This window comes from Vombatus ursinus, unplaced genomic scaffold (assembly GCF_900497805.2).
Source record: "Vombatus ursinus unplaced genomic scaffold, bare-nosed wombat genome assembly UNPS02014786.1, whole genome shotgun sequence".
Classification (NCBI taxonomy): Eukaryota; Metazoa; Chordata; class Mammalia; order Diprotodontia; family Vombatidae; genus Vombatus; species Vombatus ursinus.
Genome location: NW_020954564.1, coordinates 52,336,022 through 52,357,771, shown reverse-complemented (window position 1 = coordinate 52,357,771; position 21,750 = coordinate 52,336,022). Strand labels below are relative to the sequence as shown.

The following is a 21,750-nucleotide window of genomic DNA, read 5'->3' as shown; positions in this document are numbered from 1 at the left end:
AGACTTCAGAAAAATCTGGAAAGACTTGTATGGACTGACTCTGAGTGAAGTGAGCAGAACCAAGAGAACCTTGTACACAGTAACAGCCACATTGTGGGATGGCTAACATTGATAGACTTAGCCCTCCTCAGCAATGCAAAGATCTAAGACATCTTCAAAGGTCTCATGATGGAAAATGCTATCCACATCCAAAGAAAGAACTATAGAGTTTGACTGCAGATCGAAGCATACTATTTGCTCTTTTTTTTTCTTCTGTTTTGTTTTGTTTCCTCTTTCTTGTGGTTCCTTCTATTGGTTCTAATTCTTCCTCACAACATGACTAATGTGAAAATATGTTTAATAAGAATGTATATGTATGGCCTATATCAGATTGCATGCCATCTTGGAGAGGGAGGTGGGGAGGGAGGAGGAGAAAAATTTTAAACTCAAAAACTTACGGAAATGATTGTTGATAAATCAAATACATTTTTAAAAAACTTGAAAAAAAAAGAAAAGATCTCATGTATTTCCCATTCTATTGTTTTATTCTATTTCTTTGTATTTCTCATTTAGGAAAACCTTCTTATTTCTCCTAGCTATTCTCTGGAATTCTACATTCACTTGGGTATATCTTTTCCTTTATCTTTTCCCTTTCACTTTGCTTCTTTCCTAGCTATTTGTAAAGTCTCATTAGACAGATATTTTGCTTTCTTGCTCTTTTTCTTTGCGATGTTTTTTGTTGTTGTCTCCTGTACAATATTGCGAACCTCTATCCATAGTTCTTCAGGCACTCTATCTACCAGATCTAATCCCTTAAATCTATTCATCACCTCCACTTCATATACATAAGGGATGATATTTAGGTTATATCTATACAGTCTGATAGTTTTCCCTGTTTTCTTCAATTTAAGTCTGAACTTTGCAATAAGAGGCTCATGATCTTAGCCACCGTCAGCTTCAGGTCTTGTTATAACTGTATAACAAGAGCTTCTTCATATTTGGTTGCAGAGTATATAATCAATCTGATTTTGATATTGACCATCTGGTTGATGTCTGTGTGTAGAGTTGCCTTTTAGGTTATTGAAAAAGAGTGTTTGCTATGACCAATAAGTTACCTTGGCAAAACTTTATTAGTCTCTGCCCTGCTTCATTTTGTACTCCAAGGACAAACTTGCCTATTATTCCAATTATCTTTTGATTTCCTACTTTATCATCCCTTATGATGAATGAAACATCTTTGTTTGATGTTATTTCTAGAAGATGTTGTAGGTCTTCATAGAATTGGACAATTTGGGCCTCTTTGGCACCAGTGTTTGCAGCATAGATTCGTATTACTGTGATGTTGAACGGTTTGCCTTGAATTGAAACGCAAATCATACTGCCATTTTTGAGATTATACCCCACTACTGTTTTCCTCACCCTTTTATTGACTATGAGGACTACTCCATTTCTCCTAAAGGATTCTTGCCCACATTAGTGTATATGTAATGATTGCTTACCCATTCCCATCCATTTAAGTTCACTGATACGCAAGATGTTGGTGTTTAAACTTTCCATCTCCTGTTTGACAACATCCAGCTTACTTTGGTTCATAAATCTAACATTCCAAGTTCCTATGCAATATTGATCTTTGCAGCATCAGATTTTCTTTTCATCACCAGACACATCCATAGCTGAACAGCTTTGGACCAGCTGCTTCATTCTTTCTGGAGCAACATGTAGCTGGTCCTCTGCTCTTCCCCAGTAACATGTTGGACACCTTCTGACCTCAGGAGCTCATCTTCTGATGTCGTATCATTTATCTTTTAATGCTGCTGTAGGGGCAGCTAGGTGGCGCAGGGGATAGAGCTCTGGCCATGGAGGCAGAAGGACTTGAGTTCAAATCCAGTCTCAGACACATGACACTTACTAGCTATGTGATCCTGGGCAAGTTACTTAACCCCGATTGCCTCACCAAAAAAAACCCAAAAACAAATACTGTCCATTCCTACTCCATTTAATTAGGTAACTTTTGTCTTATCCCTCCCATATTCCTCCCCATATCACTCTGAAAGAATGAGATACTTCAAGGCCCTAATCTTATACATGAGTATATAACTATTAGCAAGTGGCTGGCTAGTCCAAGAACTCATTTACTTAGTTGCTTAGGGCATGAAATTGACTATAAATTCATAATGAAAACAGTAAGATCATTCCCACTTGCATCCTATTATAGCAACTCAGATGTTTCTATATTAATCTATTAATTAATAGATTTAGTATTGCAACAACAAAAACTTCTACAATTCACTAGCCCTGATTATAGAAATTTGCTATGAAATGAAAAGGAAGGATATGGTTATGATGATGTCAAGACTGTCCCTCAGGGGCACAGACTGCCTTGACATAAGACATCAAATTATGTTCCCTAGAGATTTCATCTCAAATAGTAAAATTTCATTGATCACAGCTTAGGGCGAGGTTATTATTATTACTTTTCTCATGTTGTGACAACAGTTAATAATGACCACATACAAGGGCATCTTATTTGCCCTTCATTTATAATTTAAGAATAATTACATTCCAACATTTCAACCATACAGTGAATACATAATACTCCAAACCCCTCAAAATATGCTAAGTATAGTAAACCTTCAATCTATATTGCATGTTCATTCCTAAAGTGAGATTGAAATCTGTAGGGCAGCTAGGTGGTGCAGTGGATAGAGCACCGGCCCTGAAGTCAGGAGGACCCAAGTTCAAATAAGGCCTCAGACCAAACACTTGACACTTACTAGTTGTGTGACCCTGGGCAAGTCACTTCACCCCAATTGCCTAAAAACAACAACAACAACAAAAAGCTTCAAAAAGAAATCTTTAAATCTAAGGTCTATTGTTACTAAGTAGGCTAAGAGATATAACTTCAATACAGACAATTAATTAACAGGAACAATTTCATAATTTTCATAAGTGATTGTAAAATAATTTATCTATAAAAATCACTCTTTACTGCAAGCAAACTAGTAAGTTTCCTCTCTTTGTCTGGGCATGGTCCCAGTTTCTCAAACTTCAGTACTTTAGAATGTAACAACTCAGCAGGGCTGATAAGATTTTTATGACTTTGTCCAAGGACAAAGTCTCAAGGAACCTCACAAATAAGGACAAATTAGGAGATCTTTGTTATATTTTTTTTCCTTAAACAGTAAGTTATTATTATTATCCATTTTAAAGCAAAATATACCCAATTTTTTCAAACATTTTGACCACATTCTTTTACAGTTAAATTCATATCTAATAGTATCCAAATTAAAAGAGAAGTTACTTTTCCCAATTCACAACATATGAAAAGTTTAGAAACATAATAATGGCATATGTGATATTATGTATTTAAAACTTGAAAAAAAACTTATTACCAGGCAAGTGACATCAATTCAATTGAATGCATTTCCAAACTATCTTACATAGAAAATCATTCATTTTTATTACTTTTGGCATTCTATATTTATTATATCTAAAACCTAATATAGAATAATCCAATATGAAGTAATTATATTCAATTAAAGAAATAATAATAATAATAATAATAATAGTTAACATTTATATAATGTTTACCACATGCCAGGCACTGTGTTAAGTACTTCACAATTATGTAATCTTCACAACAACCTGGGAGGTGGGTGCTATTACTATTATTCTCTTTACAGATTAGGAAACTGAGGTAAACCGAGGTAAAATAACTTGCTTAAGGGCAGCTAGATGGTGCAGGGGCTAGAGTGCTCTCTCTGGAGTTAGAAAGATCTGAGTTCAAATCTGTCCTTAGACACTTACTAGCTGTGTGACCTGGGTTAAGTCACTAGACCATGTTTCCTTCAGTTTCTTCTTCTGTAAAATGAGCTGGAGAAGGAAATGGAAAACCATTCCAATATTTTCGCTAAGAAAACCCCAAATGGGGTCTCAAAGAGTTGAATACAACTGAAATGACTGAACAACAACAAACTTAAGGTCTGTGAAAAATGATTTTTCTTAGTGACCATTATCTGGGAAACTCAGAGCAGCTTCCTCATCCTCCTCTGTTCCAAGTTGAGTTTCTCCTTCTGAAGGAATTTAAAATGTAATCTAAATAGGTCTATTCCTGCTCATTATGTTGCCTGGACAGGTCTGGGAGAATGTTGATTCCTCCTTATTGTCAAGACAGGTGATAAGGAAATTGATGTCTCTTTGACCAGGATTGAGTAACCTGGATTACTCAAAGACCCTGATTTTAATATAGCCCACATCCCAGAGTGTGATGCCAATCAGAGTTGATTGGCATCCCTTGTATCCCCAACCCCTAAATTGAGCCAGTTCTGAACTGACTCCCTTTGTGGGGGGCAGTTTTTGACTGAACTCCCATGCAAATGCATGTGAAGCCAACTTGAGAGTAATTGAAAATAGTGACACAAGTACCCTGATTTCATTTGTCTCCTTTTTAGACCAGACTCTGTTCCAAATTGAGGTTCCTGGGGTTCAACAGGTCACATAGCTAATAAATTTATGAGATGAGATTTTTAACTCAGGTCTTCTTGATCCATGCATTTTCCAGCATATATAGCAAATGTGATTAGTAAGTTCTGATTCACCACAGTTATCCTAATAGAAGAATGTATCTTGTTGTAAATGAGACCACATAATAATTTAGTTTCAGAACAAAATTTTGACCAAATCAAATCTGGATTTATAATAATTAATAGTAACATTTAAATCTCAATTTTCTCAAGGGTCCACAGTTTTCAGTTAGCTCATGTTCAAAAAATTCATAGTGGCTACTCCCAGTTCCCCAAAACTTTTTATTTCCTTTTAAATCACCCAAAGAGCCAAGTCAATTCCTTCGTGTTTTTAATCTAGCTCCACCTTCCCTTGCCTGCCCTTCCCCCCATCCCCAGGCTTTTTGATTATAACTCTGAGAATGTCAAAGCAGACAAGGCAGGAAAAGCCACTTATTGAAAAAGAAAGAGCATGCCATCCTCAAATAATTCAATGTTGCAAGCATATTTCTATATTTTCCATATCATAAGAATAACTAAATAAAGTTTCTCATATCCTTCTTATCTCAATGAGATCGATATTTCCCTCAAACCTCTTTCCAAAATTCTAAAACTTCTTTACTTGCAAACCCTCCATTCACATTGTCAGCATATACAGACTTCAATTTTCTTTTACTTTCTACCCATTCTTCTCTCATTCCTACTTAACTTAAAATTTCTTTCTTCCCATCTTTATATATCCCTCCAGTGGGCTTTAGATTAAAGCCCTTCAAAACCAGACCTTCCTTTTTTCCTTTTCATATTTGGATCCAATACCTCTCTTTCTTTCTTGCTTAATTCCTCTACTCTTTCTTTCCCAATCATATCCCAGACTATTATAGAACTTCTCTTCACTGAATTTTCCCTCACAATTTATGACAAGTTTTTACTGCATAAAACCAATTAATTGCAATATATCTTTGGGGTTCTTAAAGGCTTATAAATACATGGTCTTTTCCAACACCTTTTGATGATTTTGCCACTAGTTTACCTAAACAATTAAGTTCTGTTATATCATTCACTGAAGAAATATAGTGGTAATATAAAACATTTTTTCCAAATTAAATTTTACTTACTTTTAAGTTGACCCCTAATTTAAACAAGCTTCTAGAGAAGAGTTAATAGGCAATTCTTAAGAACCAGATAAATTGAAATTGCAAACTGCAAATCTTTTTTTTTTCACTTTTGAACTTCACTGAAACTACTTTCAAACTAACTTCAGTTCTTTTTCTCTAATCAGTGAAATTACCTTTCCCCAGGGGCAGCTAGGTGGCGAAGTGGAGAGAGCACCAGCCTTGAAGTCAGGAGGACTTGAGTTCAAATCCGGCCTCAGACCAAACACTTGACACTTACTAGCTGTGTGACCCTGGGCAAATCACTTAACCCTAATTGCCTCACAAAAAAAAAAAAGAAATTACCTTTCCCCCTTGCACTACAACAATAAATTGGTCATTCTCTAGAGAGAGTGATAAAAGGTCTAAGTGCATTTCCATGTAATTTTCACAAAGTTTTATTCTCATTTTTCCTTAAAACAAATTCTATGGAATGATACTCCAAAACTCACTAAAATGTGTCAGCATTTATAGAAACACTCAAATCACAATTTGGAACTTTATAGTAAACAAATTTAGTCTCTAATTAGTTTTACAATTCCATAAATTCCTGCAGACTGGGAACAGATTCTCCTTCTTCATATCTGTGTCTCTTGTCTGTCTCCTTAACTTGGTCAGAGTTAAGAAGGCAGAGAGATTTTCTTTCTGAGGACTCTGAAAAGTTCCTCAGAAAGGTTTTAATTTTTTACATTCTTTTTCCTGGTGGTTGATCAGGCACTTAAAAGCACAGACAATATGACAAGAGAGACACATAGAAGAAAGTTTTCATCAAAAAGTCAGTGGACACAATTTTCTCAAAGCAATCTCAAAGCTTTTCAGTTGCAGTAATTGAAAGCCCCTTCTTCAGGTCAAATATGGTACCCATCAAGATTTTTATATATTTTAGACCAATCCTTGCATAATATGAGAGCTCTATTCTTAGTCATCCCCTTCTGAATGGGAAGTTTATCCTATTCCCAGGCCAAACTTCTCTAAGAAGGTATCCATCAGCTTACTAGAGCCAGTTACCACGGCTCCCTGATCAGGGACCACTTACCTAACCATCTGGATTTTGGTTTAGGAGGATGGGGAGGTCTGGGGATAGGCAGTCCTTTGATGAGGGAGTCTGTTGGTAGAAATCTCAGACACTTAGGGTTTTACTTTCTCTGAGGTCCAGTTACATGGAGTCTCACAGTCTCAGTCATTTTGTGTTCACTGAAACTGTTACAATGGATTAAAAGAAACCAAGTAATTACATTCAGGCAACAATTTATTTGTCAGTGCATGTGGTTGCAAATCAAACCAGGTCCTTGGCTACCAAGACACGGATCTGGATTGTTTTTCAACTGGATGCATGGTCAAATAAATTTACCTGAATACAACTACTCGGTTTCATTATTCCACTGAAACAAAACTGAGAAATTTACATTTTATTCTGGAGGCAATAGCGAGCCACTGAAGGCTTTTAAGCAGGGAAGTGACAAGTCAGACAGGAATATAGTATTTCAGGATTAAATTTCACCTTTCTAGTTTTGGCCCACTATCCTAACATAATGATACTTTCCAGAATGTTAAGAATCCTCTGCCCCAATATAAATAAGCTTACTATACATACCTTCATCTAAGTATTTATAAGAATATTGAACATTCTGAACAGCTCAGACCAATCCCTGGGGCCCCCCACCAGACACCTTCTTCTAGGAGGTTGAAATCAATTGTTTTGTTGCTGGCATCAAGTTTAGAGGTAGGTTGGGCTCTGAAATGGGAATGGGAACTCAGGTATAAATCTGCCATTGACAGTCAATGAGACCTGAAGTAAATTATGGCAGAGAAATGACAGTGGAAGTTCTGGTTCCTGCAAGAGACCACACTAGACCATGTTTTAGATTGTCAACTCTGAAAACAAATGACCAATGAGTCACAGAGGTTATGTACCTGCTATTAACTCTAAAAATACCTAAGAGCTCATACAGGTTATCACAATCACAGTTAACTCTAAGAAATAAAATAATATAAAAACAAAATAAAACCAAAGAGCTAACAGTGGTCATAAGCAAAAAACCTTTCTTTATTTTGCTGGAAAAGGGAAACTAGACACATGTGCCAAGGTGTCCTCTAGGACGAGACCAGCTTTAGTGAGGCCAAACCTTGATACATATATTAGTAGTTACTCAGTGAGCTGTAGCCATGACAATAAGGGGTAACAGCAACAATGAGACAAGTTTGATTCATAGCAGGGCTTTGTGATGGGAACGTAGTTGCTGTAGGTGTTTATCTGGGCTCAGGGACCACCCGGAACTGGTGCAAAACAATTCTAGGATTTTGCTATGGCAGAGTTCATTCAGAGGGAGAGCACAAAGGATTGTTGTTATGCCAAGCTCAAGGCACAGCTTGCTTATTGAGCCTTAGCTCTGGAAAACAGGTGTCTCCTAATAGTAAAAAGAGAGATGTAAAAAGAAAGGGGCAGTCTTGGCATGGGGATCCTGACAGAATGGAGTACTGTGGGAGAGTGATACCCCTAGAGAGCTGAGTACTGATTCTAAGGGATATATGATCAACCAGTTGCAAGGAAGATGGGTCATTCTCACCTTCCTGTGATAGCCAATAGTGGAATTTGTCTCCTACCTACTCTTATTCCCCTATATTCTCCCCACTCTGCCTCCTTTCTCCACAGCTCTGTAAGTTCCTAATCTCCCCATTTTCTACACCAGATGTAAACTCCTTGGGCTATTATAACTTGTCTATAGGTTATATATCTATATATCTATAACTATCTTTATTATAACCTATAACCCAGAACAGGGGCTACATAGTGCCATTGGGAAAATTCCCAATCACTCTAGTATACCCACACCCCATCTTTCATAGTTCTTCAAGGTAGCTGTAGGCACCAGGGTGGTGACCTGTGGATAAGAGGCTGACCTTTCACCTTTTCATTTTTGGTAGGACAGAATGAGTTGCACAGAATGAATAGGAATACATGGGTTGCAATAGGCATCACAGATCTTACTATATTATCTCTCCTCCAAAATCACATCCCACTTCTGAACTTCCCAATTTTTATCCAATCTATCCAGATTGAGGGCACCACCATCTTTCCAGTTATCTAGGTTTGCAATCTCAGTCATCCTGGATGCCTCATTCACCTTCATTCCATATATCTACTCAGTTTGCTGAGTGGGTTGTCAGACCTACTTCTATATCTCTAGCACACTCCACTCACAGCTACCACCCTAGTTCAGGATCTCAACACCTTTCAGCTAGTGCAATAACTTTCTAAATGGTCTCAATGCCTCATGTTTCTCCCCTCTCCAATCTATGTACCACACAGCTGCCAAAGACTCCTAAAATATAGGTCTGACTATGTTATTCCTATTCAGTAAATGCTAGTGGCTCCCTGTTGATGCCTTGGATCAAATATTATTTTCCCTTTATCTCATTCTCTTTAATTATGATTTTTGCATGTTTTACAATTTGCATAATGATAGTATAATAGAATATGTATATAATTTATAGATAAATATATACATATTGGGGGTTCATGCCCCCAAATCTTTTATGGTAGAGATGCATGATTAAAAAAGTTTGAAGACCATGCTTCTTAACATTTCCTTCCGAAAAGAAATAAGACTAGTCTGAATTCTTTTTAAGGAATGAACATTGGGGGTCCTAGGTGGTTCAGTGGATACAGTGCTGGGTAAAGTTAGGAAGACTCATCTTCCTGAGTTTAAATCTGGTCTCAGACACTTACTAGCTGTGTGACCCTGGGCAAGTGACTTAACCCTGTTTGCTTCAGTTACTTATCTGTAAAATGAGCTAGAGAAGGAAATGTCAAACCACTCCAGTATTTTGCCAAAAAAAAACCCCCAAACAGGGTTACGAAGAGTCACACTCAACTGAACAACAATAATCTCTTCCCTTTCTAAGTTTTCACAAGCTATCTTTTTAATAACTCATTCTCTAATCATTAGACTGTGAGCTGCTTGAAGTAAGGACTGTCCGTTGCTTTTCTTTGTATCCTCTGCATTGAACACAGTGCCTGGCATATAGTAGGTGCTTAATAAATGCTTGTTGACTGACTACAGTTTTCTCAGGGATCAAAATGAAACTCTACTATCCTGTAGGTTATAGAATCTGCCTTCTTCTTCTTTGAAAATCTAAAAATTTGCCCATTTCCATTCTCTTGGCCACCATACCATTCTTCACTATTTCTTAAAGATACTTGTCTTTTGCTCAACAATTCTGTCTTTCAGTACTCTGAGTTGCAATTTGAATTCATTGATTAGGTGACTGAGTAACTTGAATTCATTGAGGCCAGCAATTTCTTCACTTATTTGGGGTTCCATTTCTTTCAAATTATTTTTTTTCCTCCCACTGATACCCTGAAGGTTTTCTCTACCTAGAGACCATTAGCTTCCTGAGTTTGGTGAGGCAAAATCATCCTGGCTAGGGCTGAATGAAGAACGTGGAGGGTGCTGAGGCTGGGCTGAGCAATGTCCGTTTGCCAAATTCACATCTTACAAGGGGAAAGAGGAGGGAGCGGTGCCCGATCCCCTCGGGTGCTCTTAGGTTGGAATCTGAGGGAGAAGGGTGAGAGACATTGTTTCTCCAGTTCAATTGGACTTGAGCTACAAAGTGTCCCCTGCACGCTGGGGGCTGGGAAGGGGCAAAGCAGCTGCGGGGGGAACCTTGCTGGCGGGGCCACCTTTTCCCTGCCCTCATCGGAAGGGGACTCGGGGGGCGGGGACCGGGCGGGGACCGGGCGGGGAAGGAGCGCGGCTCTGGGAGATGGGCGGGGACCGCCCGTTCTATAAAAGCCGGAGCCGCGGCCATGGCGAGGCCATTTGCATAGTACCAACTGTTCGAGTTTCACGCCGTATCCTTCCGGGCCGTCAGTGTCCCCGTCATGGCCGCGCTCAGCCAGGACCCGAACTTCCAGAAGCTAGTCCAGTGGCACCGCAAGCACGGCTCCGAGCTCAACCTCCGGCGCCTTTTTGAGGCCGACCAGGACCGCTTCAACCGCTTCAGGTGGGCGCAGGACTCGGGCCTGGGGGGGTGGGGTGGCAGGGCGTGGGCACTGTGGGCTGGCGGGCCGGGGGCTGGAGGCCGGCGAGGTGGGCAGGCTGCCCGCGGGCGTTAGCCCCCTGGGGGGTGTGGGGAGGGGTAGGTGCGCGTGGATGGGTGGGGGCTGATTACTGAGCCCCTCTGGAAGCAGTTGGAGGTGGGGGGGCCGAGAAGGAGCGATTCAGGGGCTCCCCGCCCTGCCTGCACGCCAGGATGAGAGCGGGGAAGGAGGGCGCAGGAGCTGCCTCCCTTTGCCCTTGACTCCTCCTTGCAGCGGGTACGTGCGGGGAAGCACACTGGGAAGGAGGCTAACTGTGATATTCGCACACCGGAGGCTAACTGTGATATTCGCCACCGGGAGAGCCGTGCGTGTGAGGCGGAAGTGGGGAGACAAGGGGGGGGGACAAGCAGTGAAAGAGACTAACTGTGCTATTTATACAGCAAGAGAGATGTACGTGCGGAGAGACACGCACTGAAGGAGGCTAACTGAGTGACATTCACACCGGGAGAGACGTGCACAGAGTCACCCACGGTGGGGGTGGGGTAGACAGTCACGCACCGTGATACACACTGGGGAGGGATTATCATGAACTGTGATAAAGTAGGAACAAATGGGGGATGGGGAAAATTACATACATCTATGCACAGACATGGGAATAGGGGAGATAATCACGTACTCACGGAGAGAATCACACACAGTGTGATGCACTTAATGGAAAGATAATCGGAAGCAGTGATTTACAAGGTGGGGGGACAGTCACCCACAGGGAAGAGAGATGGCTGCATGGGAGGCACAGTTATAGTCACGTTCCCTGTGACACACCCCAAGGAGCAAACAGACTCACATTCCCGCAGCGGTCTTCCACTGTTTTGGTTCCTGCCATACCCACCCAATGAATGTGCTTAGTCATGATGTGAAGCAGCCTTGTAACCCACTCCCAGCTCTTCCCACTTTTATCCCTTCACTTTAATTCTCCCATTTTATTTTCAGTTTTGAATTCTCCCCCTCCCCCTACCTGGCCCCAACCACTGAGAAGGCAAGAAACATTTCTCACTTGCCCATTTGCACCAGAGCTTTCATTCCTTTTATTGGGGGAAGGGTTATAAAAGGGAGGAGTCATCCCAGATTTCTCTGCCTCATTACCTTTAGTAAGTAGTGTTACAGGGGCCTGATGTGACACAGACCAAAAATCTTGCAAGTGATGTGATAAAGTCTAGTCAACAAGAATTTATTAAGCACTTAACTAGAACCCTGGCCCTGTGCTAAATGCTGGGGATATAAAGAAAGGCAAAAAATAGTATCCACTGTCAAGGAGCTCACATTTTCATGAGGGAGACAGCATGCAAATGACTATGTACATACAAGATATATATAATATAAAAATATAAAAAGGAAATAATTACTAAAAGGAAGGCACTAGAATTAAAGGCTGGCAAAGGCATCCTGTAGAAGACGGGGATTTTAGTTGGGACTTGAACAAAGACGTCAGGAGGTAGAGATGTGGAGGGAGAGCATTCCAAGCATGTAATGCTAGAAGGCATGGGGCACAGTCAGAAAAAAATCCCTGAGCAAAGAGATGGGAGTGAGTTTTTTATGGAACAGCAAGGAGTCTAGTGTAGCTGGATTGCAGACAGTAGTGGAGAGTAAGGGGTAAAAAGATTGGAAAGATAGGGTGGGGGTTAATTGTGGGATGGGGGGAGTGGTTAGATTATGAAGGGTTTAGAATGCCCAACAGAATTTAGACTTGATCCTTGAGTTTTAGGGAGCCACTGGAGTTTATTGAATTGGGGGGGGGGATGGTTGTATGGTTAGACCTACATTTTAGAAAATCTCTTTGGTGGCTGATTGGAAGATAGATTGGAGTGGGGAGAGACTTGAGGCAGGCAGACCTACCTACAGGCTATTGCAATAGTCCCAAGTGTGAGGTGATCAGGGCCTGTACCAGGGTGGTGGAAAGGTGAAATTGATAGACCTTAGCAACAGATTAGATGTGGGAATGAGAGATAGTGAGGAGGTGAGGGTGACACCTAGATTGTGAGTATGGCAGATTGAGAAGATGCCCTTGATAGTAAAAGGGAGGTTAGGAGGGGTTAGTTCAGTTTTGAACGTGTTAGGTTTAAGATGTTTGGATATCCAGTTGGTAATGTCTGAAAGGCAGTTGGAGATGCAAAGAGATCAGCAGAGAGATTAGGACAGGATAGCTAAATTTGAGAATCATCAGCATAAAGATGATAATTAAATCCATGAGAGCTGATCATATCAGTACGTAAAGAAGTCTAGAGGGAGAAGAGAAGAGGGCTCTGGCAGAATCCTGTGGGATACCTAGACTTAGAGGAAGTGACCCAGATGAGGATCCAGCAAAGGAGTCTGAGAAGGAGCAGTCTGATGGGTAGGAGAGAGAGGTCTGAAAAGCTAGAGATAAGAAAGCATTAAGGAGAAGAGGGTGATCAATAGTATCAAAAGCTGCAGAGAAGTCAAGAAAAATGAGGATTGAGAAAAGGCCGCTGGATTTGGCAATTAAGAGGTCATTGGTAACTTTAGAGGCAGCAATTTTAGTAGAATAATGAGTTCAGAAGCTGGTTTATAGGAGGTTGAGAAAGTGAAAGGAAAGTGGAGGCACTTACTGTAGATGGCCATCTTGAGGTGTTTAAGCACAAAGGGCAGAATAGCAATGATGGAAGGATCAAGAGAGGGTGATTTTCAGAATGGGGGAGATGGGCATTTTTGTAAGGTACTGTGGAAGGAGGCTGGAGATGGAGAGATTTGAAGATAAGCGAGAGTGGGGCTGACAGAGAGGTCAATCTTAAAGGAGACAGGATAGAAAGGGATCTTTTAGAAAGGTACAAGGGTTTGCCTTGGTAAGAAATAGATCCACCGCTCCTCAGGGGTGAAGATAGTGGCAGAAGAGATCTGAATGTGAAAGACAGAAGAATAGAGTGAATGGCCCAAATATTTTTGCAAAATATGAGGCAAGGTTCTTGGATGAGAGGGTGGGAGGAGGGGGAACCATGGGAAGTTTGAAGGGGAATATCCCTTTCTTTATTCATACCATTCTTTATGCCTAGAAAGCCCTTCTTCCTTTGTTGAGTTTCTCTGTTGGATTCCTTCCCATTCTTCAAAGGCCAATTCAGATGCCACTTCCTCTGCTATTCCTCCCACCCCTAACTGGTAACACTTCTTTCACACAGCACTTCATTTGGGACTTCTCTCCAATATACTGTGTATTAGTACTTTTTAGTCATTTTTGTTTGTGTCTTATTCCCATACTAGAATGTAAACTCCATGAGGCTAGAACTTTTTACCTACCCCAGACAGTAGCCCATTACTAAATGTTTTTGGAATTAAATTGGTACCAGATAATGGAGGGGCTTGAGTGCCAGGCTAAGGACACAGTATCATCTTCTACTCTTCTCTTTTCCACCAGTCTGGGGTAGAGGTGACTCTTCTTGCCAAGCCCAACTCTTCTAAAATGTGTTACCATCCCCTCTGTCTTCTCCAGCAAATTGTACCCTTAATAATCCCCATTTTTTTTCACTTTTCACTATCTGCTGGCTCCTTTCCAACTTCATTCATTCATGCCCATCTCCCCTATCCTTTTCTGTGTTCTTTGAGCACAACACTCCATTTCCCATTTCCATCTTCTCCTTTTCACTGGCTGTGTCTCATGCCTGGAATTCATTCCCTCCTCATTTCCAGCATGTAAACTCCCTATCTTTCTTTAAGACAAAGCTCAAGTACTGTCATTTGAATGTGAAACTAACTGATCCCTCCCCTCTCCCACCCCCCAACAGTTGCTAGTCCCCTCCCTTCCAACTGGCCTTGCATTTGACTACTTTGTATTTATTCTCTAACACACACATATATACATACATACATACATACATACACATGGATTTGTCTTCTTCATGCTGGGGCTGAATTCAGGAGGATTCATGTTTCTGAATTTAAATCTAGCCTCAGGCTGTGTCACCCTGGGCAAGTCACTTAACTATGTTTGCCTGTTTTTCATCTGTAAAATGAGCTGGAGAAGGAAATGGCAAACCACTCCAGTATCTCTGCCAAGAAAACCCCAAGTGGGGTCATGAAGAGTTGGAACAACTACAAATAAGTACCATAAGGCAAGAACTGTGTTTTATCTAAATTGCACATCTCCTGATACCTCAAGACTGCACACAGATACTTCATAAATATTTGAATGAGGGAGAGAGAAAGAAGAGATACATTGATAACAGAACTAAGGGGTAGAGGATGTCCATATTTACTGGGTGAATGCAGGAAGAAGAATTAATGAGGGCAAAAAAGAGCAGTCACATAGAATGAGAAGCAGGAGAGAGTAAGCTCCCTGCTATGGAAACTGATGGAGGAATATCTAGAATTGGGAATTGGAGGAAGCTAATTGAAGAAGAAATCAGCAACAACAAAAGCCTTTAATTTGATGGTAAAAAGATAACCAGTGACTTTCTAGAGGACAGTTTTAGTGGACCGGTAGGGATCCTGACCAGCTTATTAAAAACTGAGAAGTAGGTGATGGAATAGGGTCAGCAGACGTAAACTACTTTTTTTTTTTTTTTAAGGAGTTTGGCCATGAAGGGGAAGAAGAGATAAGATTATAGTTTCAGTGTCTGACAGGGTCGACTGAAGATTTTTTAAAGGCTAGGGAAACAATAATATTTCATAGGCATTGGGAAAGGAGCCCAGAGAGAGGGAGAGATGGCAAATGAAAGAGCAGGTGATCAATAGAGCATATATAGTCTTGGACTGGATAAAAGGCATTACAGACCATTAGGTTCATGTAGGTAAGGAAGGGAGCTACCTCTTCCTCTAAGACCAGGAGAACCTATGTCACTGGCATGGATATCACTGATGCTGGTGGGGCCAAGGTTTGGTGACCTGAATTTAATTCTAGGCACACCTTCCGCCAGCTTCCTCAAGAAGCTTTGTGTCCACCTGTTCTGTTTCAGGCTTGACTGATGAATACTGGCCACAGAAATCCTTTGCCTGGCTTTAGATGCTGGGTGGCTTATTCCTAGGGTCATTCAGCCAATAAGCTAGGCACTGTATGTTAAGTGCTAGGGATATAAAGAAAGGGAAAAACAGTCTCTTTCCTCAGGGAGCTCACATTCTAATGGAGTGTGGTACCCCACTGCCCATGTGGAGGTGATATATGGTAGTAAATGATTGGAGGTGGGATGCAGGAAAGGTGGGCCATTCTGGAACTGATGAGGATTAAAGATTCCTGTGTGGTCTAGAAGCATCGGAAAGGGGAATTTTTTAAGAGGATGGTAGAGAGTCTGTGGAAGGGCAACTGGTAGCAAGGTGTGAGTGCTAGAAGACTGACAGGCTGATTGAGCTGCTTAAGGGCAGGGAGAAGGGAGGGGATCCCTGTTCTTGCACCTGTTTTCATTGGTTCAAGTTTCCAACTTGTGAATCATATCTGTGTCCTCAGAGTGGAAATTCAATTGAATTTGTCCCCTGGGTACGAGTTTCCTGTGGGGGGAACAGGCTCCTTTTTATAGCTGTACCTGGTCCCAGGGATGATTTCATTTCTAATAGGTTTGCCCAGGATACCAGAGATGAATGGAAAAGGATAAGTGCCTGAGAGGGGCAGGAGGGAAGAGAGCATGAGTGCCAGATTAATTTTTTTCTATGGTTACTTTCTTTTGGCATGTTGTACCAAGTTTGCACCGCTGTTCACTGTGCAATGAAGTTCCTTTTATGACATTGCTCTGAGTTGGATTTATGACATAGTAGCCTAATAACTTCCCGTGTGATTTGGTATTCAATTCTAAGCATTTGTCAGATTGTAGGAAGGTGATATGATGCTGATTGGCTTTATGAGAATTTACCTTAAGATATCTATTTAATATATGTTCCCTGTAGTTTCCTGCATGACTTCAGCCAGTTTGCTTAACTGGAAGTTAGTTTCTTCATCTATAAAATAAAATGGTCGGAATAAATAACTCTTGAAGTCCCTTCCATCTCTAAATCTCTGTTCTTTTGATTCTAAAGAGAGGAAAGACACAGTTGTTTGTTAAAGAAAATGTTCATTGATGATGGGGACATGTTCTACCTATAGTCACTTCCCTGTTGGGGGTACGGGGGAGCTTGGGTTCCTGAATGTAAGTATAAGCCCCTGTTCTCTGCTGCTGGTTGAGATGGAACCTCATAATGGGTTTCTTTTCACAGCCTGAATCTCGACACCAAAAATGGACACATCCTTGTGGATTATTCCAAGAACCTCATCACAGAAGATGTGATGAAGATGCTTATTGAGCTGGTAATTTCACTTCAAAAGACTTGATTTTGGTCAATTCTGTGCATTATGTTTTGAGGATTAATGTTCTTAGTTTAGAAACTCCCACCCCAGATACAGATCAGTACCTCTCCATAATTTAGAATCTTAAGAGAGTTGCCTGAGGCAGAGAGGTTGAGTAGATTGTATATCTTCGGTCATATAGCTAGTATGTGCCAGAGGAAGGACCTGAAGCTATTTCTTTCTGACTTCAAGTCTGGCCCTCTAACCACCTATACCACTGTTTCTCTTGGGAGTTGATAATTATTTGTAAAAAATTTAACATAACTAGCAAGCAGAGGGCTGTTCTTCCTAAAATTCATTGTTTCCCCAGATTCCTTGTTTTCTTATAAGTAGTATTTGGCTATGTTTAATCTTTCCTGAATGAATCATGGACGAGGAGAGAGTTGCTTATTTCTCCAGGCCCCTCGGGACAGGGTTTTCATCTCCTGTTTCTCTGGTCTTTCTGAGCTCGTCATAGAGCTCTGAATCCAGTTGAAATTTTGGGAGATCTTGTTTAGTGACAAAGTGACCCATAGATCTAGCAGGGGTCGTGACTCATGGGAGGACAGGCCTTGGGCACCTTCAACAAATGAGTTTGCTTTCTGTCTTCTCAGGCTAAGTCTCGAGGGGTGGAAGATGCTCGGGAACAAATGTTCAAGGGGAAAAAGATCAATTTCACTGAGGTGAGTGTGGTTGTGGGCTGCTGACACTGCAGCTCAGGCTGAAGGTTTGACATTTCCTGCCTCTTGGTAATGACTTGGACCTTCCCATGCTTTTAAAATACTAAGCTTTGTGGCCACTTGGTGTGGATGACAACTTTTAGGCAGGCAGGCACTGTACCAGGTAAGCATAGCTAACTTTGTGCTTGAAGCAGTAGGGATCTTCCAGGGCCAGTTGTAGGATCATAAAAATGGGTGGTAGAATAGAGGAAAGAGCAGCAGCTCTGGAATCAGAGGACTTGAGTTTGAATATGATCTCTGGCACCTATTCCCTATGTGATCTTGGGAGAATCACTTCATCACTTAACTTTCCTGGACCTCCGTTACTTCACCTATAAAATAGATTTGAACATGGTAGCCTATAAGGTCCCTTCCAGCTCGAATTCTAGGGTCCTGTGATAAAGATTTAGAGGTAGAAGGGCCCTTAGAAAGTCATCTGGTCTGTGCACTCAGGAGGAAACTGAGACTTGGAAAGGGGAAGTGGATTGCCCAAGGTTGCAGAAAGTTAGTGTCAGAGTCCAGGGATTTAGAACCAAGTTCTGTTGATTCCCATTCCAGTGTTCTCGGTGGCCTTGTGTTGCCTCCCATCCTTTAGGGCATACTTGGTTTTTTGCCCTGTCACAGTGCGGTTTTGTTGAGTAATGTTACGTAATGCTCTTAGCAATACCAGTATGGTGGCAAATGTTTTGACATGCTCATTGCAAGACCTGTTCTATCAAAGACAACTGTTGTTGGTGTAGTGGCCTCTCACCCTTAGTTAGAAGGTTGCCATCGATGGGGGAAAAGACCAGAGCTCTTTGTTACAGGAGATAGTGCCTTTGCTGAAGCCACACCTTAGGTAGCAGAAATGTCTGAACTTCAGCATTTTAGGAGAAGCAGAATGCTATTTCAGGAGACATAATTACTCGAGTTCTTCCCTCCACCCGTTTCTCCCATGGAAATTTTCCTTATGAATTTAACTGTCAACTTCAAGGGTCCCCATGAGTTTATTTAGTAAGAAAGAGAATTTTGAATAAACTCTGGTACACTGTGAAAAAGTACTGTCCAGAGGTTAAAGAGTTTTGGTTTTGAACCCTTCCTATAAATGCTACTTGTTTGACTTTGGGCAAGTTATTTAGCCTTTTTGGGCAAGTTATTTAGCCTTTTTGGGCCTCAGTTTTCTCCTTTGTAAAATGAACCCATTAAGGTCCTTTCCAATTCTGGAGCTATGATCCTATGATCTTTTTTTCCTCACTTAGAATTAAGTTGGATTGACAGAATTTCTTTGGGGCTTGGTAATTCAATTCAACAAACAATTCTTTTTTATTTTTTCATAAATGGCATTTTATTTTTTCCAATTACATGTGAAGATAGTTTTCAACATTCATTTTTTATAAGATTTTGAGTTTCAAATTTTTTCTCCCTCCCTCTCTCTAATCCTCCCCCTCCACAAGATGGCAAGCAATCTGATATAGATTATACGTGTGCAATCATGTACATATTTCCACATTAGTCATGTTGTGAAAGAAGAAACAGAACAAAAGGGAAAAGCCACAAAAAAGCCCCCCAAAATAAAAAAAAACCGTGAAAATAGTATGCTTCAATCTGCATTCAGACTCCATAGTTCTTTCTCTGGATAGCATTTGCCATCATGAGTCTTTTGGAATTGTCTTGGATCATTGTATTGCTGAGAAGAGTTAAGTCAATCATAGCTGGTCATTGCAAAATATTGCTGTTACTGTGTACAATGTTCTCCTGTTTCTGCTCACTTCACATCACTTCATGTAAGTCTTCCAGGTTTTTCTGAAATCTGCCTGCTCATCATTTCTTATGAACAATAGTATTCCATTACATTCATATAGCACAACTTGTTCAGCCATTCTCCAGTTGATGGGCATCCCCTCAATTTCCAGTTCTTTGCCACCACAAAAAGAGCTGCTATGAATATTTTTGTACATGTAGGTCCTTTTCCCTTTTTTATGATCTCTTTGGGATACAGACCTAGAAGTGCTAATGCTGGATCAAAGGATATGCATAGTTTGATTGCTCTTTGGGTATGTCAACAAACAATTTTTTTTCTTTTTTTTTTGGTGAAGCAGTTGGGGTTAAGTGAATTCCCAGGGTCACACAGCTAGTAAGCGTTATGTAACTGAGGTCAGATTTGAACTCAGGTCCTTCTGACTCCAGGGCTGGTGCTCTAGCCAATGTGCTACCTAGCTGCCCCTCAACAAACAATTCTTAAAAACCTCTGTAAGGGGTGGGGGATACAGAGACAGAGCTGAAACAGTCTATGCTCTCAAGGAACTTACATTCTACTGGGGAGATAAAGCATTTACACAGATAACTGTACTCTGAGGTAATTTGAGGAAGGAACAGAATATTAATAATCAGGAAGATCGGGAGGAGGGGGTAGCATTTGAGTTGATTTTTTTTTTTTGTTTGGAGAGAGAGAATTTTGAGTTTGGGGGAAAGGTGGCATTCCCATTTAGCCATAACAGAGAGGTTATGAAGAAGAGTGATACTTTTTAAAGGCAGTAAAAGTAGGTTGGAGCCTAATTGTGAAATCATGCCTTAAATGGCAGATGGAGACATATGTATTTTATTTTAGCAGTCATAGGGAGCCATTGAAGATTATGAGTAGGGATTTGACATGATCAGACCTATGGCTTAGGAAGATTATTTTGGCAGCTTCATGGAGGATGGATAGGAATAGGAAAAGACTAGAAGCTTGAGGGAACAATTAAGGAGGCTTTTCTTATAAGAGTCTGGTCAACAGGTGATGAAGATCTGAGCTGGGATGGTGGTTCTAGGAGTGTGGGGAGCCAGGTTCCAGGAATGGGGAGGTAGAATTGAGGAAACAGGCAGGAAGATGGTAGCCTCATCCTTTCTATCTAGTCCCTGGGACTGGTATAAAATCTGGAGCACTTGTGAGTCAGTATCAGTGGACAATGACACCAAGAATAGAACTAAGCTTGCCTCGCAGGTGGTTTTTATGGGATCATTTGAGACTAGTAGGAGGAATAAATTCTCATCTGTCTTCTGGACTGATGATGGTTGTTGATTGACCTAAGCAAGGAAGACTTTCTGAGGAAGTAGATTTTTGAAGGTTTGGAAGAACTGGAATTATTGAGAGGGTCAGGGGCAGGGGCCAAGTTACTAGAGCATTAGGAAGAGCCACTCCCTGTGCCTTTGTTCCTACTGTTTCTCCCTGCCTGGAATGCCCTTTCTCTTTTCCACTTATACCTCTAACCTAACCATCGTTTAGCATCCAGCTCAAATATCACTCTGCCATAAAACCTTTCCTGATTATTCCAACTCATACCATTTCCTCCTGTGATAGAGTTTGCACTAGACTCTTACTACTGAGTTAGGAAGCCTTCAAATGATCAGATATTCGTTGGTCTTCCCCTTCCCTTAGTATCCAACTCTGAGATACTGGGGAAACATATCCCTGCCCCTAGGGAGCTCAGAGTTTACATTAACTTAGTTCCAGTCTGGCCCAGCATGCAAACCTTCGCTAAGTGCTCGTGAAAGTTGACTGCTGGCCTTACGCTTTAAAGGTATGTCTAGCATTTTTTTCATGGATAATCAATCCACTTTCTGGTTTCTGTTGTTTGTTTTGACATGCCTGTTGGGTCATGTAGGCAGTGCTTTCTGGAACAGGTTTAATCAGTCCCAGCTATTCTTACTTGGCTTTTACTTTAGTATTGATTTCAACTTGTGTGACCTGAGGAATCCAGATTTGTGTTACAATGTTACAATTAGACTTGGAAATCAGTGATGTGCTTTGGACCATTTTGGATGTTGTGTCAAATGTTTCACAGCCAGCATGTGCCCTATTTTGACTCTCTTCCTCTTTTTGTAGGACCGGGCTGTGCTCCATGTGGCACTTCGGAATCGCTCCAACACACCCATGCTAGTGGATGGCAAGGACGTGGTGCCAGAGGTGAACAAAGTGCTGGAGAAAATGAAGGCATTCTGCCAGGTACCAGCTGCACTGAACATATTGTATGTGTTATCAGGGAAGTGATTTCGTGTGTGTGTGTGTGTGTGTGTGTGTGTGTGTGTGTGTGTGTGTGTG

The 21,750-nt window shown here is 41.0% G+C and overlaps 1 protein-coding gene across 1 annotated transcript in view; it reads left to right on the top strand.

Moving 5' to 3' along the window:
- Nucleotides 1-10,447: 10,447 nt before the first annotated feature.
- LOC114047017 (glucose-6-phosphate isomerase) overlaps nucleotides 10,448-21,750 on the top strand; it is a 28,587-nt gene continuing 17,284 nt past the window's right edge. The window contains exons 1-4 of the mRNA XM_027867662.1: nucleotides 10,448-10,639; nucleotides 16,863-16,953; nucleotides 17,586-17,654; nucleotides 21,535-21,654. Coding sequence (XP_027723463.1) covers nucleotides 10,518-10,639; nucleotides 16,863-16,953; nucleotides 17,586-17,654; nucleotides 21,535-21,654 — 402 coding nt within the window. The 5' untranslated portion in view covers nucleotides 10,448-10,517. The remainder of the gene's footprint in view (nucleotides 10,640-16,862; nucleotides 16,954-17,585; nucleotides 17,655-21,534; nucleotides 21,655-21,750) is intronic.